The sequence below is a fragment of the Anguilla rostrata genome, chromosome 14 (genome assembly GCF_018555375.3).
Source record: "Anguilla rostrata isolate EN2019 chromosome 14, ASM1855537v3, whole genome shotgun sequence".
In the NCBI taxonomy this organism is placed as follows: domain Eukaryota; kingdom Metazoa; phylum Chordata; class Actinopteri; order Anguilliformes; family Anguillidae; genus Anguilla; species Anguilla rostrata.
In genome coordinates, this window is record NC_057946.1 from 34,044,247 (window position 1) to 34,058,508 (window position 14,262).

Here is a 14,262-nt window from a genome sequence, read left to right on the forward strand (position 1 = left end):
CATCTGACTTCAAATTTGGGTGGAGAGGGTAAGCATCAATCTAGTACTTCTCAGAACCAGGGTGTATCATTATGTTTTGCAAGTGTTAAAAAAAATTGATAAAGACAGTGAAAAAAAATCCTAATTGCTCAGCAAGACAAACAATCTTCATCAATCCTTCAACACGGTTCCTGTAACTTTATAATTACAGTGTTTAAAATCACAGCTTGAGTTCAACAATGAGCACCGCACTGACGATGCTAATTTAAAATGAATGCTTGAGCGTGTACAGTGCACAGACAGGGAGGAGAAGTGAGAGAATCGGCCTCTGCTTGCTTCTGCCTTTTAGGGGGACCGACCCCACGGAAAGGACCGGAACAGAGCACTGTGGACAGCTGTGGATTCGCCAGAGCTCGCCCGTAGCGCTAGCCACTACATCCTTATTCAACAAGTAGCGCCGGCCCTCGTCTTGTCATTTCACAAAAAAATAAATAAATAAATGCGCGAATCAGAAAAGTGCAAATGAATAGAAAAAGGAGCAGAACCCTGTCGGTGTGAAGCTAGGAGCTCGTATTTTTGGACAGGCGTCTGGCGAGGCGGAAATGTTTTTGGCTCTTAAACGGGGTTCTGCACAGCCACCTATGTGCCCGCGCACTTCAGCGGCTTGCTATTTCGGTGGCTGAATGCTTTGTGCCTATTTGTGTCAGGGCTAATACAGTCTGTCAGTCTGTCAGGCAGGGCGGGGGGGGGGGCACAGCTGTCTCCTGCAGCATAGGGGGGGGGGGGGGCACAGCTGTCTCCTGCAGCACAGTGGGGGGGGCAGAACAATAGGGAAGGGTGCAGCGGCAGTTACAGGAGCTCCACCGTGACAGTGTCAGGAATGTCGAGGACACTTTGAAAGTCATCAGCATGTTCATTTAGCCTCTGTGTACTGATAATAGAAATGAGGTTATTGAACATAATATTCATATTCATAATATTCGGATCATTATCTTTTAAAAAAAAACCCACGTGTCTCCATCATTTCTTGCGAAAACAATGGTTTATAATTAAACTTGACTTGCTTGGAGTCTATTTGCTGTCCTATGAAATCTTTACTCTCATGTGGAAAGATGTCGTGTGAATGGCAGGAATAGAGAAACAGACTCCGCCTACCCGGGTGCAGGCCACCAGCTGGGAGGTGGAGAGGGCGCACTGCGTCGCCGCGGCGATCACGCGGTTCTGCTGGGCGGAGTCCTCCGTCTTCTGCGCCACGTTCTTCGCCTTCAGCACCAGGGCGGCCGCCGCGTTGGCCACCGCCTTCGCCAGCTGCATCAGCATGTCCTGCGGCAGCAACGTCAGGCAGAGGTCAAAGGTCAACTAGGTATGAACTACAAATGGACACAAATGCAGCTGGATCTCGATTATACCCCGTTACCAGACGCAGTCCAGTACAGCTGAGGTAATGTTTAATTTCAGCCCCAAGGACTCCAGGCCACAGGTAAAGTACAGAGGTACTGTACAGTAAAGTACTGTACTAGACATTCAAAAGTCTGGCCTTTTGAATGAATTAATCAGAAAGCTTGTGATAAATTTAACGACAGGAAGAAAAGAGGATTTTTTTTCAAGGTATGAAAGAAAAATTAAACTTTTTAATTACGAAAATTAACTGGAGGAAACAGTGAAAAGTGGCGGGGGTGGGGGCGTTTAGCCTGTGGTCAGAGGGAGACCACAGGGAGATTCATCTGAGGGCAGAACCTCAATCGTAACCATTCAGGAGAAGGAGCATTTGGACCGCGTGTCAGTGGGGGGGGTGGGGGAATGAATGAGCGCGAAAACGCCACGGGTTTCTGTGTGCACCCTCGCACTGGCCTGGGCGCGGCCGCCAGGGCCCGCTTTGCGCCCGCCGCTCACCAGCTCCGCCAGCTGTACCCACATGCCCCAAATTCCTTCCATATGAAGCCACGCTATAGGCTAACAGCGACGTACACGGCTCCCGCCGCTGAGTGTTTAATCTCCCCTGTCTGGACCGGACCTTTCTGCAAACATCGTCAGACATTTTGGCTCTGAACAGAAGTACAGGCTGTACTGTGGGTTTCCGTGCGGCTCGTCCCTACAGCGGGTAACCCTGGAGCCCAGGTCATCGTGTGAAGAGGAAGGGGAGGAGCTTCATGCTATGGCTCACATCTAACAGCAATACTATAATATTGATTAGCAAAAACTCCAGTCCTGGAGGGCCACAGCGCCAGCAGGTTTCTATGGTTTGTTTTCAATAAGCAGCCAATTTGGGCCTGAGAAACAAGGTGTTCAGACTCGGCGGACCCTGAGTCTGACACCCCTGCTTTAAGATATTCCGATCCGGGACTGGCTGCTATTTAGCACTGAAACAGGACAGTGTAGCTGACTGCTGTTGGAGATGCTCAATGAATTGGTTGGGGAGTGACTGTTTCCGTGGTTACCGTTTCTTGAGCTACTTCGTCTACTTGCCAAATGAAAACATATAAACATATCAGCACATCAGCACAGCACAGGCCCCCAACACGGGCCCTAGACACGGGCCCCCAACATAAGCCACGAAAATCGTTGTGCAGCAGAGACCACGGTGGTACTCGAATGATGACAGGAAGGTCGACGAAAACTCAGTTACCCTCACTGTGGCAAACAACAATAACACCAAAGAGAAAAACACCATCTCCTCACTCCTCATGCAATTCCTCAGATTTTTTCAACCCCAGCGTTGCGGGCTTTTGTGTGAGTGGGGAAGGGCACTCCTGTCTGCGTACCGCTGCACTAGGAAATGCCTGAGCGGGAAAGAGGAAGTGAAGTTGTGTAACCGATGACTACCGCGGTGGGCGGGCGTTCCTGGGGCGCGGAGCGCAACCGCCAATCAGGCCACTCCTCCGTGTCTCTGCCTGTGCGCTCAAATTCAGTGGACTGGCCATCACTGCCAATTCAACACCGTTACTCCCTAGCTCTTTAATTAGTGGATAATTCATGTCTTAACCACTTAGGAGAATTTAATTTCACTTCTTTTGTTCCCGTTCATGATTGTGACAAGTGTAGCGCGTGTTTTCGAGGATGACAGGATCAAGAAAATTAGGCTCTCTTCAAGAATTCATTGAGCTGCTTTTCAAAGAGAGGCTGTTTTAATCACACTGCCATCTCTATATCAGACATGGGACTAAACATTTTAAACAGTTTAATTTGTTAATGCCAAAATTTTGTCCTTGATATTAGCGAAAATAGATGCTTCTTTCAAAATTTTAAGTAATCTGCAGGATTATTTTTTTCTAAATGATACACTTACTACAAACAATCATTTGACTTAAGACTGCTTTAAATAGAACTGGCTGCAGGAAATAAACAGTGGTTATCTGAGCACCCTTGCTTCTACCACTAGCTACGGTTTATCAGGTGTTGAGATCTCTCTACATAGTGCATCTGCTCAAACGTGCAAAACACGAGACTGAGGCTGAACCGTGCCCCCCTGCCCCTGCAACCTCCCCCAATTATCCCCCTCCCCTCCTGATTCTTCATAAATGATTCATGTTTTAATATCAATATTTCAGCATTTCTTTTTTTGTCCAACTGACGAGCCGACATTTCCACCGTCAGCTCCCGACTGCGAGGTCACTTCCTGCGGCAGCAAAAATCCACTTACTATCATTACCGTGCCCCGCGAGTAGCGTTTAGCATCTCCCGACATGACAACCAGAGACCCGGGGTCAGACAAGAAAATCGGCAGAGGTAATGGCGCTATGGAACGGCTGGGAAAAAAGCACAGCGGCACAGTTTTCACAGCGTCAAGAAAAACTCACGAGCTCCACCCATGACTCCACGCCACTAATGCTTTTTCCAATTTCCATGTCAGTAGTATTGTGGTATTCTGACATACTGTTAGTGAGAAAAAAGACGACATATATTTTCAGGCAGTTCAAAGACATTTTACTGCCGTAGAAAGACAAGGCTGAAGGCTGTTTGAACAAAGGCATGATTTTCCACATGTAACAAGTGATTTGGAGAGCCTGATTAATGAGGAATCATATTCAAAAACTGTAGCAGCCAATCAGATAGCGTGCTAGGTGATGGACAGACTGTGATTGTCCTGATGAATTAGCACATGGCATGATTGAACAGGTGTTTCAGCCATTTTGATTTCTTGGACAAATTAGTGTGATTGGCTAATGGGATTCATTCAGAAAAAAAAAGTTTCTGCAGGCTTTTTGTTACCAGCATTTGACAATAAGCCGTCGACCTTGCACCCCTGAAAGATCCGTTACCTAGAAACTGAGCAATGCAGTCACAAAGAAGAGAGGGATTATGGGTGATCCAAACACAAACACAGATACTGTACTCCACAAAGCTCTAAACATCAGTAAATGGCACGTATATTTAGTGTAAAATGCTTGATATGATTTTATTGTTAGTCGCTCTAGTGCCTGACTTCCTTTGCTTTCTTTTAAAAGTCTATTTCCCTCACATAGACTGAAAATAATCAGAAAATATGAGGAATTCAGGAAATAAACTGAATGTTGTATGAGGATATTTCAATTAATCAACTGAATTTATACCGTGAATTGGAATGGAATAGACTACCTAGCTCTGGAAATAACTATCTGTAGTTGTTACCTAAGCTTCGCACACACAGTTTAACTGGTTAGCTCCACACTCTGAGGAGCTGAGAGAAGGGGGCCGTCCCTCCTCCAGCACTGGCGGCATTAGCGATATTGGCTGTGTTAGCGATATTGGCTGTGTTAGCGATACTGGTAGGATGGGCGTACCTGGAACCTGGGGTCGGCATCGCTCTCTCCGATCTGCTGCAGCAGTTCCCCGCTGGCCTGGCCCACATTGCCCGCAGCCTGCAGGAGGACCTGCCGGGGCTGGAGGGAACACAACCGCGCATCACCGTTAGAAACGACATCATAACCGGAGCCTCGTCGGCACGGAGACAAGCGGGCAACGTCTTCCAGGGGGCAATTCCCGAGACTCCGCGTGGCAGATCTCTGTCAAATAACCTGAAGCTGAAGTACTTTAACCCTTTACACCACCAGAACCATTTTTTCACATCACAGTTTTTAATGAACTCCTTTCATAGGATTATACGGTTTGTGGCAGGTCACGCATTTCACTTACAATTCTCAGGGATCTGCAGGAGTCTTTCAAACTTTAACGACATCTAAATAGTTACAAAAATTTCCAAATGCAGTTCATATTTCACATAGAGTGTGGTGATGTACCTCTACATAGGGACCCAGCCACAAACTTAAATTTAAAATTTCCAAAGTAATCTAAAACAGGGTCAAAATCAGAGCTAAATTTAGCTGAAGTCGTGGGAGGGGAAGCCAGTCTGAGATGGGGGGGTTGGGTTACCTCGGTGTTGGCGGGCTGGGCGGTCTTCAGCATGTCAGACACGGCGCAGGCCAGGTTCTTGGCGGCGCCCAGGAGCTGCTGCCCGTTGCCGCCCTCGTCCTCCATCAGGGCGGCCAGGAGCTTGACGCCCTTGGACATCTCCGTCAGGTTGGAGGAGATGGTGGTCACCGCGCAGCCCACAGCCGTGTAGTCCGTCTCCGCGGGATCGCCTGCAGGGGGCGACGCCAAAATAAGAGGAGGGCTCAGCAGAGCACAGGCTGGGGGGGCGGGGGGAACACATGTTTATGACTATTCTAGGATTGCTGTTAACCTGGTCTACGTCACTGTTGAATGCACTTACGTTCTTTTGCAATATAAGGTGCTCTGGATAAGAGTGCCTGCTAAATGAATTAAATGTAATGCACTGTGAAAGTAATGCATACACTAGGGGTACTGCCAATAAGCTATGTAAAAAGAAATGTATCCATCCTATTCAGATGCCATTAGAAGTCAGTATTCCTATTTCTTTAATGTGCGTCTATTTGTGTTACACTACTTGTAGTATGTATAAGATATTTTTACAACATTTTCACTTTGTTACAAAATATTCCGTTTATTGTCAGTATGAACAGTTTGACTGCAGAAATGAAATTAAATGATTGGGCTTTGTTCATACTGTGAGATGTATAACACACTGCAAAAAACAATGTAACACATTCAAACAGTAATATTTACCAGGCCGCTAAATCTCGTTCAGGGCAGCTAATTTCCTGCCTCCTCTATAAAGTCTTTGGTCAACACCTCGCTTCGAGCAGCCAACACGCACCTATTCAGAGCAGCGCGAATGCAATATTATAGCTTGTTCTAAAAACCGCACGGCAAACATCAGTTTGCCTGCACACAGCGTGCAAAATTCAGTTGCACATTTAAAGCAAGAAAACGTTTGAGCTTGTTGAGAAAGCATAAACCTGCTTGGTGTTAAATGCTAAAAACAAACACGTGGTGGTATGACTCAAAACACTGCAATCCAATTTCCTCGTGCTTCCTCGTGTTTGCATTGCACTGGGTCAAATTCGAGGCCACGGTAGCTTAGGTAGGCAGCTGCAAAGCAAAACACGTTATTCGGCTAAAATGGCACCCGTGAATAGCCGTTTACATGCACCAGAAGAGGGAAAAGTAATAATATTTGGGGGGAAAAGTGACATTTGTATTGGCGGAATTTGGCATGACCCAATAAAACCTGATGACCTGGTTACCATGGAAACATACAAAATGGCACTCGGTTTGCCACACAGTTAAAGATCACCTGCGGTGAGGTTGACCATGGACGCGGTGCCGGCAGTGATGGCGTCCACCTGGGAGTGGATCTCGTGTTTGGACTCGTCCATTTTGTTTTTACGCCATGCTTGGGAGGCCTGCCACATAGGGAGGAAGAGGAGGGGAAGGAGGAAGAGTGACTCATATTCAGTCACAGCAATCGCAAGCTTAATATACGAGTACTCAGTGAATCAATGACTGAGTTGTGCTCAAACCAACAGTCTTTATCAGTTTCACACTGTCACGCCATACAGAAACAATTAGACAGGATGGTCAAATGAGTCAAAACAAACTCTTTGCCATATTGTGAATCACTCATAACGTATTAGCTCTCTCTAGGTGAAAGCACATTATTTCAATACTTTATGCTAAAAGCACTTAACCACAGAATACTAAGGCTGTCAAACAGCAAATCAATGACTGCACATAACTTTTGGTTGAAAGGCTACATGAATGCTAACAGAGACCTGTCTGACCCAGCAGACAAGAGAAATCCGTCAGTGAGAGAGAGCAACCGCTGAGTAAGGGAGCGTGAGTGAAGTGCAGACATTTCCGGAAAACAATAATTCCTGTGAGATACAGTAACCCCGGAGTAATGGGGCGTGGGGAAAGAGCAGAGATTTAGGGACTCACAGCGTCCGTCCCGAGGGGCGGGAGGGTGTCGAACTCGTCCAGGGAGGCCTGCGCGGCCTGCACCGCCTGCATGCTGGAGTTGATGGTGCCGGTGAGAGCCTGCTGAGCCGAGGTCTAGGAGAAGGAGAGGGAACGGGGTAAAATTACGAATGGCTACAAAAGTGCACACATCCGTGCTCCACCACACTCTGCCATTAGGCTCCATTCTTACTGCTGTGCTTCTACTGCAGGCCTTCAAGGTCAGTCATACTGCTGGTTTTCCCTTTTGCCTAAAAGTCCATCCATATTCCAATAATGTTACTGATTAGCCAGAGATCACACTCACCTGGTGCGTCAAGTTAAAATCAGCCCCCGATTAGAGGGGGAGAATGAAAACCAGAAGTACTACTGGCACCCGGGGGCCATATCTGAGTATCTCTGTTCTAAAAGTGGCAGCAGTGACCCGCTGCAGCTCCACTCTCTCACCAGCGGGGGCATGTGTCCGCGATGCATCTGGCCGCTGGTGACGTGCTGCTTGGCCTGGGGCATGGAGCCCATCTGGAAGCTCTCCGGACCCCCGGCGCCGGGACGCATGATGGCAGGTAGAGCCACAGACCCGGTCTCCACCCTCCCCACCTTATTAAACTGCTGCTGCAGAACCGTGGACCTGCGGACCAGACCACAGCAGTGAGACACACATTTGCACAGACACACGTGCACGCATGCATGCACACATGCACATATGCATGTGCACATGCACTCAAGCACATATGCATGTGCACATGCACTCAAGCACATATGCATGTGCACGTGCACATAAGCACGTAAGCACATACATGTGTACACAGGCATGCAAGAAAGAACATACACATTTTCACATGCACACAAGCACATACACATAGCCACATGCACTCAAGCACGTATGCATATATGAGCATGTATACACGCGTGCACACATACATACAAAAAGTGTTTGAACATCACATACATCACATACAGACATTTCATTCACATTGAAAGAGACTTCAAACACACACAGTGAGATACTACCCTCCCACTCTTGCATTCTAAACTCACTTTTTGGGAGAGACAGAATCCTCCAGCATAGTGGATTCTTCATCTCCTTCTAAGCCAAAGTGATCCTTACTCTTTTTCTGAAGAGAGCAAATGAGAGAGAGAAACAGTGAGACACCGAGTATTGAGTGAGCATTTGTTACTTCAGGTGTGGAAGCACATTTGAAATAACGAGACCACAAAACACTGCAAGGCCATAGCATTTTACTTTTACATACTGGAGAGCCTCCAAAAACACTACCTTCTACCCTGCACACTGTTATTTCAGTAACAAAAGAAACTTTTAAATTTCAGTCTTATATTTTGAAATGAGAATAACAGAACTCATTTGAGCCATTTTGTAATACAAGAAAATGTAACATTTTTTATCACCAAATGAGAAAAGTCTCCCCAAATATGGCAGCATTCCCAGCAGGAGAATCTGTTACCTTCTTGAGAATGATGTCGATATATCCGGCTATCAACTGTGCAATCTGCTCGCCTTCAGTTGTCTGGACCGAGTAGTACCCGTCTTGGTAATCTCCAAAATCCTGAGAGGGAGGAAAACATCCGTCATTTTGGAAATGATCAAAGCCTGCGGGCGACTATCACGCCCTCCGTCAGCAGCTAAGGAAACGTTTACGGGTCATGGTGCGCGCGGACGTCCGCTGGCAGGGCAATCGAAGACAACTGGCCTGGCACCAGAAGAATTGGCACGGGTGCGTCGAGCCTGCTTTAATGGGGTTTACCAGCACACTTAACGCCGGAGTCGTCTCCACCAGGAGCGTTCAGCACATAAACCACATTCATCTCTTTCTGAAATCCACAGACACAGGCTCAGTTCTCTCATGCGCTATACTGCCTGGAAAGGTTTTACTGAGTATTTCAACAGAAATAACACTAAACAGCCACACAAAGACATCTTTGTTAATTTGAGGTTTTTTTGGTAGATAAAAGGGAAAAAAGCAACTTTTTTTTTAGGAATGAGAGCTCCAAGATGTACTCCAGCTGTGATTCCCTCCTCTCTCTATGACACTCTTTGCCTTCTTCCTGTTTGAATAAAGCTAAAATACGAAAGGAGGGCAGAGGCAGACAGGGCAGCAGTGTAGTATAATGTAAGCCAGGCAAGGAACTGGTCTTGTAACATAAAGGTCAAAGGTTCAATTCCTGGGTAGGCCACTGCCATTGTACCCTTGAGCAAGGTGCTTAACCTGCTCATATACCCAGCTGTATAAATGGATGCAATGTAAATGCTATGTAAAAAATAATTTTAAAAAAAGTTGTGTAATTCACGCTGGATAAGAGCATCTGATAAATGCCAATAATGTAATGTAACGTCCCCTCACTGACAATGCAGTCACGTTCTCGCAAATGTTTATTTTCATGTGACGAGACCCCTGGGGACCCAAATGTTTTCCATGCGAACAAACATTCACATTTGGGAGTGAGGCAACAGAACAACGCGTTTCATGTAAGACGACTGGACTGTCAACTAACACTCACTACTTTTTAACGGAGAGATTCACAGCGCAAACAAACATCTTTAAAATGCTATTAAATGCTTGTGAGTTACGCCGAAATGCTCACTTCTCAATGAAAACTGTAGACAATAGCGGTAGCAATTTGTCAAGGACTGTGAGGAGCACAAGCATCACAGTTATTAAACCAAAAGATGAAAAAAAAAAGGTGGAGAAAAAAAATTAGAGGGAGCGAAATGAAAGGATCTGGCATGTGAACTGCAATGGGCGTGGATGTACTTGAACAGAGGGCTCATGGGATAGGTCTCCGCTCCAGGGTATCAGAGTCCCTACAGCACACTTCAGCCCATATTTGTCTGTATGCTGGCGCTGTGTTACACTTAAAAAAGGAACTAAGGGGAGGAGGGAAAAAAAAAAAACAAGGAACATAAGTCAGAAGGCCAGGATTGTGAAAGAAAAACATTTTTTTCGTTCCCCTCCTTTTTATTTCACCATCTGGGCCCTGCGAGCTTCGCGCAGCAACCAAATTGACCTCTGGAGATCCGATAAACAGGACGTTGCAGAGGAAGAGGCCTGGGAGGAGGAGGGGCGAGGGGGGAAGGGGGGAGTGGGGATTGGTGGGCGGGGCCACGTTACCAGGGTGAAGCTCTTGGGGGAGGCGGCCCAGCGCTTGATGTTGGTCAGGCTCCACTCCTGGATCACCTCCTTGGTCTTCTCGTCCACCCGCATCACGCATTCCTTGGTGATGCCCAGCAGCCGTGGGACCAGCTTGTTCTTACCCTTCATTTTCTCCTGTGGGGGTGGAGGGGGGTAAGGGGGGGCACAGGCATTAGCCCATTAACCAATCAACGCCACAATGGAATGTTTTATTAATTCACTTGCAGTTTACACAGCAGTGAGACTCAGGGCTGAAGCAAATTCCATTTCAACTCAAGTAAGTTTTCGTAAATTGACCAAAATTCAATTCAGGTATTAAAATGCCCAGAATCCAGAGATTTTTCCAGAAAAAATGGATTTCAATTCATTTCTTCAATCTGACTGAATTTAAGTGGAATTGACTCAAAACATTGATGATCAGACTTGTGATCACCTTCAGTGATAGGGACATTTTCCACCCCAGAAATTAAACCAAGGGAAAATATTCAAACCAAGACATCAGGGTGCCATGCTTACTGATGACTGGGCAAATAAAATAACACCTTTCCAAGGTTCTTTTCTCACGTAGCTACACTAGAGTATATGTGGAACATAAAGAAAACATGAACATGCTGTCCATACCCATTAACAAGTAAAAAAGAAAAACAAACTTAAGAGAAACCAATTTAATTGTGCCAAGTATTGCAATAGTTAATGTAACTAATAGCTGAATCAGAAATTCATTACAAAAATGTACCTACATTAAGCTGTCGATTCAGTTTAACGAAGTATATTCAGTTAAACTCTGTACAGGTGTTTTCACATTAAGGGGCAAGGCAAATGCAATCACACCCATAAGCATACTTTACCTTTACTAAAAAGAAGGACACCCCATAGGTTTTGAGAGATCTGGCAAGTTTGACGTAGCTGACTTTGGCTTCAATTTCTGTCATGTTTTGGCAGTTTTTGTGAGCCTGTAAACAAAAGGAACATATGAGTTGTTTAACACATTATTAGTAAAAGTACTTTGAAGTATGAAGACAGCTGGTCAACAGCTGGTCCTAAAGACATTTCATTCAGGCAGTTACAAGAAAATCATGACTGAATTAAATACAGGGAACATCAGTTGGACCAGTAAGGACACAAGCATGTGCTTGTAAATGGCACACTACAAAAATGTTTCCATTTACATGGCATAGCGGGTCATAATTCTTAATCTTAATCTCAATTTTTAAGTAGAACATTAAATGGCACAATATGATCCAACTATATATCTCAATAAAGAGGAAGAGACCGTTTGTGGGTGTGTGTGTGTGTGTGTGTGCGGGTGAGAACATGTGTATGTGTGCATGCCCAAAATCACTGTGAGCATACCTGAAAGATCTTTTTCTCTCCTTTGTTTTTGATGTATTCCTTTGGCAGGAACTCTTTCAAGCTATACAGGAAACAATAAAAAAATCATTGCATTGAGAAGGCAACAGAGTAAGTAACTAAACGTACAGCTACAGAACTGATCCTATAAAGTTGCAACAAAAGATCTCTAAAGATCACTGAAGCAAGATGCATAATACTCTGTTCAACAATAAATACCAGGAATTTTTATAAATGCTAATAATAGCAATGTGTTACTATGTTGTAACTACTGTCTATGTACACAGGCCAACTTATACAAATTCAACTTTTACTGGATAAACACTGAGTTTAGATTTAAAAACAAAGATACTGAGGATTACTGAATTATGTACCAAGCATAGAGCAGTGAATCTTGCATAAACCCGAGGAAGCCGACAGACTCTAATAACATGATGCAAACGGGATTAATTAAGCGACAAAGCAGCTATGCTCACACGCTGAAGCAAACTAGAGGCCAAAAAATGTAAAATGGCAGAATTCAGGGCTTTCGCTCAGCACGTGTGAGAGAAAAGGAACGGACACGGAAACAAAAGTGTTGTTGTTCCTCAAGCTACAGCGTCGTTTTCCTGAGGAAAGGAAGGGGGCAGGTGGGGGAGGGTGGGGGGCGAGGGGGAGGGGGGGTGTTGCTCACTCTAAGAATCCTGGTTTGTGCTTGGATTCCTGGTGGTCCCCAAACTGAATCTGACACTGGTACCCGGCAAATTCACAAGCTTTGTCGAAGGAGACGGGGTGGGAGCCGTTCAGGATGTCATCTCGGGCCTGGATAAAGAGAGACAATCTGCTAAATGCAAAGACACAACTATGGTGCGAAATTAGACAAAAGCAGAGGAGAGTTAATTCATTTGTTAATTTCATCTATGCTCATTTGGAAACTCTCCTTGACTTCTCTCTTCTTGTACTATTAAAATGACAGATGCATCAGTATTAATAATACGCTACAGTTGGTTAAACTCTGTTTTTGGTCAATTCATTTTCAATTCCCATCATATCAGGAAATGAACAAAAAATTCAATAAACAAATGGAAAGAACACCCACAACGGTGTATGAGCATTTTTCAGCTGCTGCATTGAAATTCAACTAATTCCTAAAAGGGCTGAGGTGAAAGGGAAGTGAACCCAACTCAACAAATTCTCAACTGATCAGATCCCAAACGAACGATAACAATTTCTATTGTTGTATCGTCACTGACACTATTAAGAAAGGCTAAATTCCTCGACGCTGTGGATTCTGGCAGTGACAGAGGAGTGTCCGGCAGGGGGCTGGTGTTTGAGTTGGCGTGCGCTGCCTCGCGTCCGACTGTGCGTTTCCGGCAGAGGAGAAAATCTCTTTAAGCTACTTGATTTGGCAGCAGCTTCACAAGACTCGCAAAAGGCGAGCGTTGCTTCTGTACAGAAACAAAACACCCAGCGCTGCCTGTGGAGTCAGAGTGCTGGGGAGCTGGGATCATCCACAGGACAAACGGCTGGAGTGCCGGGAGAGTGCGGGGGTGGAATCCAATCCCACAATCCTCTGGGTGAGCCCAGCACTCGCATGTGCAGCAGAATCACAGGTATCCAACAGCTCGACCGATATCCAGCTGCATTCAGCTAGGTTCCCACCGTTCCCTCTCTGCTTATTAACACTAGAAGGCTCCTGTTTCTGATGCTATATTACAGTAAGAACACCCGTCGTCATGGTGTTGTTCTTAGTCATGGCCGCTTATGAATTTTCAGGAGCTTCACATTCAATGGAAAGGGGACAATTTTCATGCTTAAGAACACAGAGCTGTGTATCTGGCGGGTTCATAGAGTCTATGGCAGAACCACCCCCAGCCCTCTCCACTGACCCTCAGCCCATATTACGACCGAGTGGAACAGGACAATCAAGTTCTACAGTCACTTCAGAGACACAGCTAAGAGAAACATCCATCTGTCATCCATCTGTTTCATATCAAAGATATTGGCTCCAAGAAAGGTGGAAAAAGGAGCATACTGACTACTAATGGGATGATTTACTTTGGCTGTTGGGTCGGGATTATGGTTTTGAGACCAGATCCAGAAGGGCGTTCCTTCTAAACCCCTGCAGGCCATTGTACCTTCACTTTGTTGTCACACTGCAAACTTGCTGACCATCAGGTGGCCCAAACCCAAAAATGTTCACCTCCTCCAAAAGAAAACCAGCTACTTTGCGACCCCGATGCACCTGTGAGCATCCCGTTTCTCACACTGGGAACGGTGAGTGTTCAGGGTGGCGAGGGGACGGTACCTGCACATAGAGCAGGTTGAGCTGGACCGGGTCCCTGGAGTCCACGTTCTGGTCGGAGTAGAAGAACTTCCTCCTGAGCAGCAGCATCTCGGTCTCCTCCACGCCCTGCTCCCTCAGGGTCCTGCCGTGGTCCAGCCAGTTCACTGCCGAACACACAAACCCCCCTCAGGGTCAGTATGGAGGAAGAGGCTAAACCCACAC

At 45.9% G+C, this 14,262-nt stretch overlaps 1 protein-coding gene across 4 annotated transcripts in view; it reads right to left on the minus strand.

The window, feature by feature from the left end:
• Positions 1-14,262, minus strand: part of tln1 (talin 1) — a 114,433-nt gene that overhangs the window by 48,679 nt on the left and 51,492 nt on the right. For 3 of the 4 annotated variants that reach the window (XM_064308575.1, XM_064308573.1, XM_064308574.1), the window contains 14 exons: positions 14,062-14,204; positions 12,448-12,575; positions 11,778-11,838; positions 11,273-11,377; positions 10,404-10,559; positions 8,739-8,840; positions 8,314-8,390; positions 7,723-7,903; positions 7,258-7,371; positions 6,614-6,722; positions 5,329-5,537; positions 4,740-4,838; positions 4,189-4,245; positions 1,135-1,302 (listed from right to left, as the gene is read on the minus strand). In XM_064308575.1, coding sequence (XP_064164645.1) covers positions 1,135-1,302; positions 4,189-4,245; positions 4,740-4,838; positions 5,329-5,537; positions 6,614-6,722; positions 7,258-7,371; positions 7,723-7,903; positions 8,314-8,390; positions 8,739-8,840; positions 10,404-10,559; positions 11,273-11,377; positions 11,778-11,838; positions 12,448-12,575; positions 14,062-14,204 — 1,709 coding nt within the window. The remainder of the gene's footprint in view (positions 1-1,134; positions 1,303-4,188; positions 4,246-4,739; positions 4,839-5,328; positions 5,538-6,613; positions 6,723-7,257; positions 7,372-7,722; positions 7,904-8,313; positions 8,391-8,738; positions 8,841-10,403; positions 10,560-11,272; positions 11,378-11,777; positions 11,839-12,447; positions 12,576-14,061; positions 14,205-14,262) is intronic. The other variant, XM_064308577.1, reaches the window with a different exon arrangement.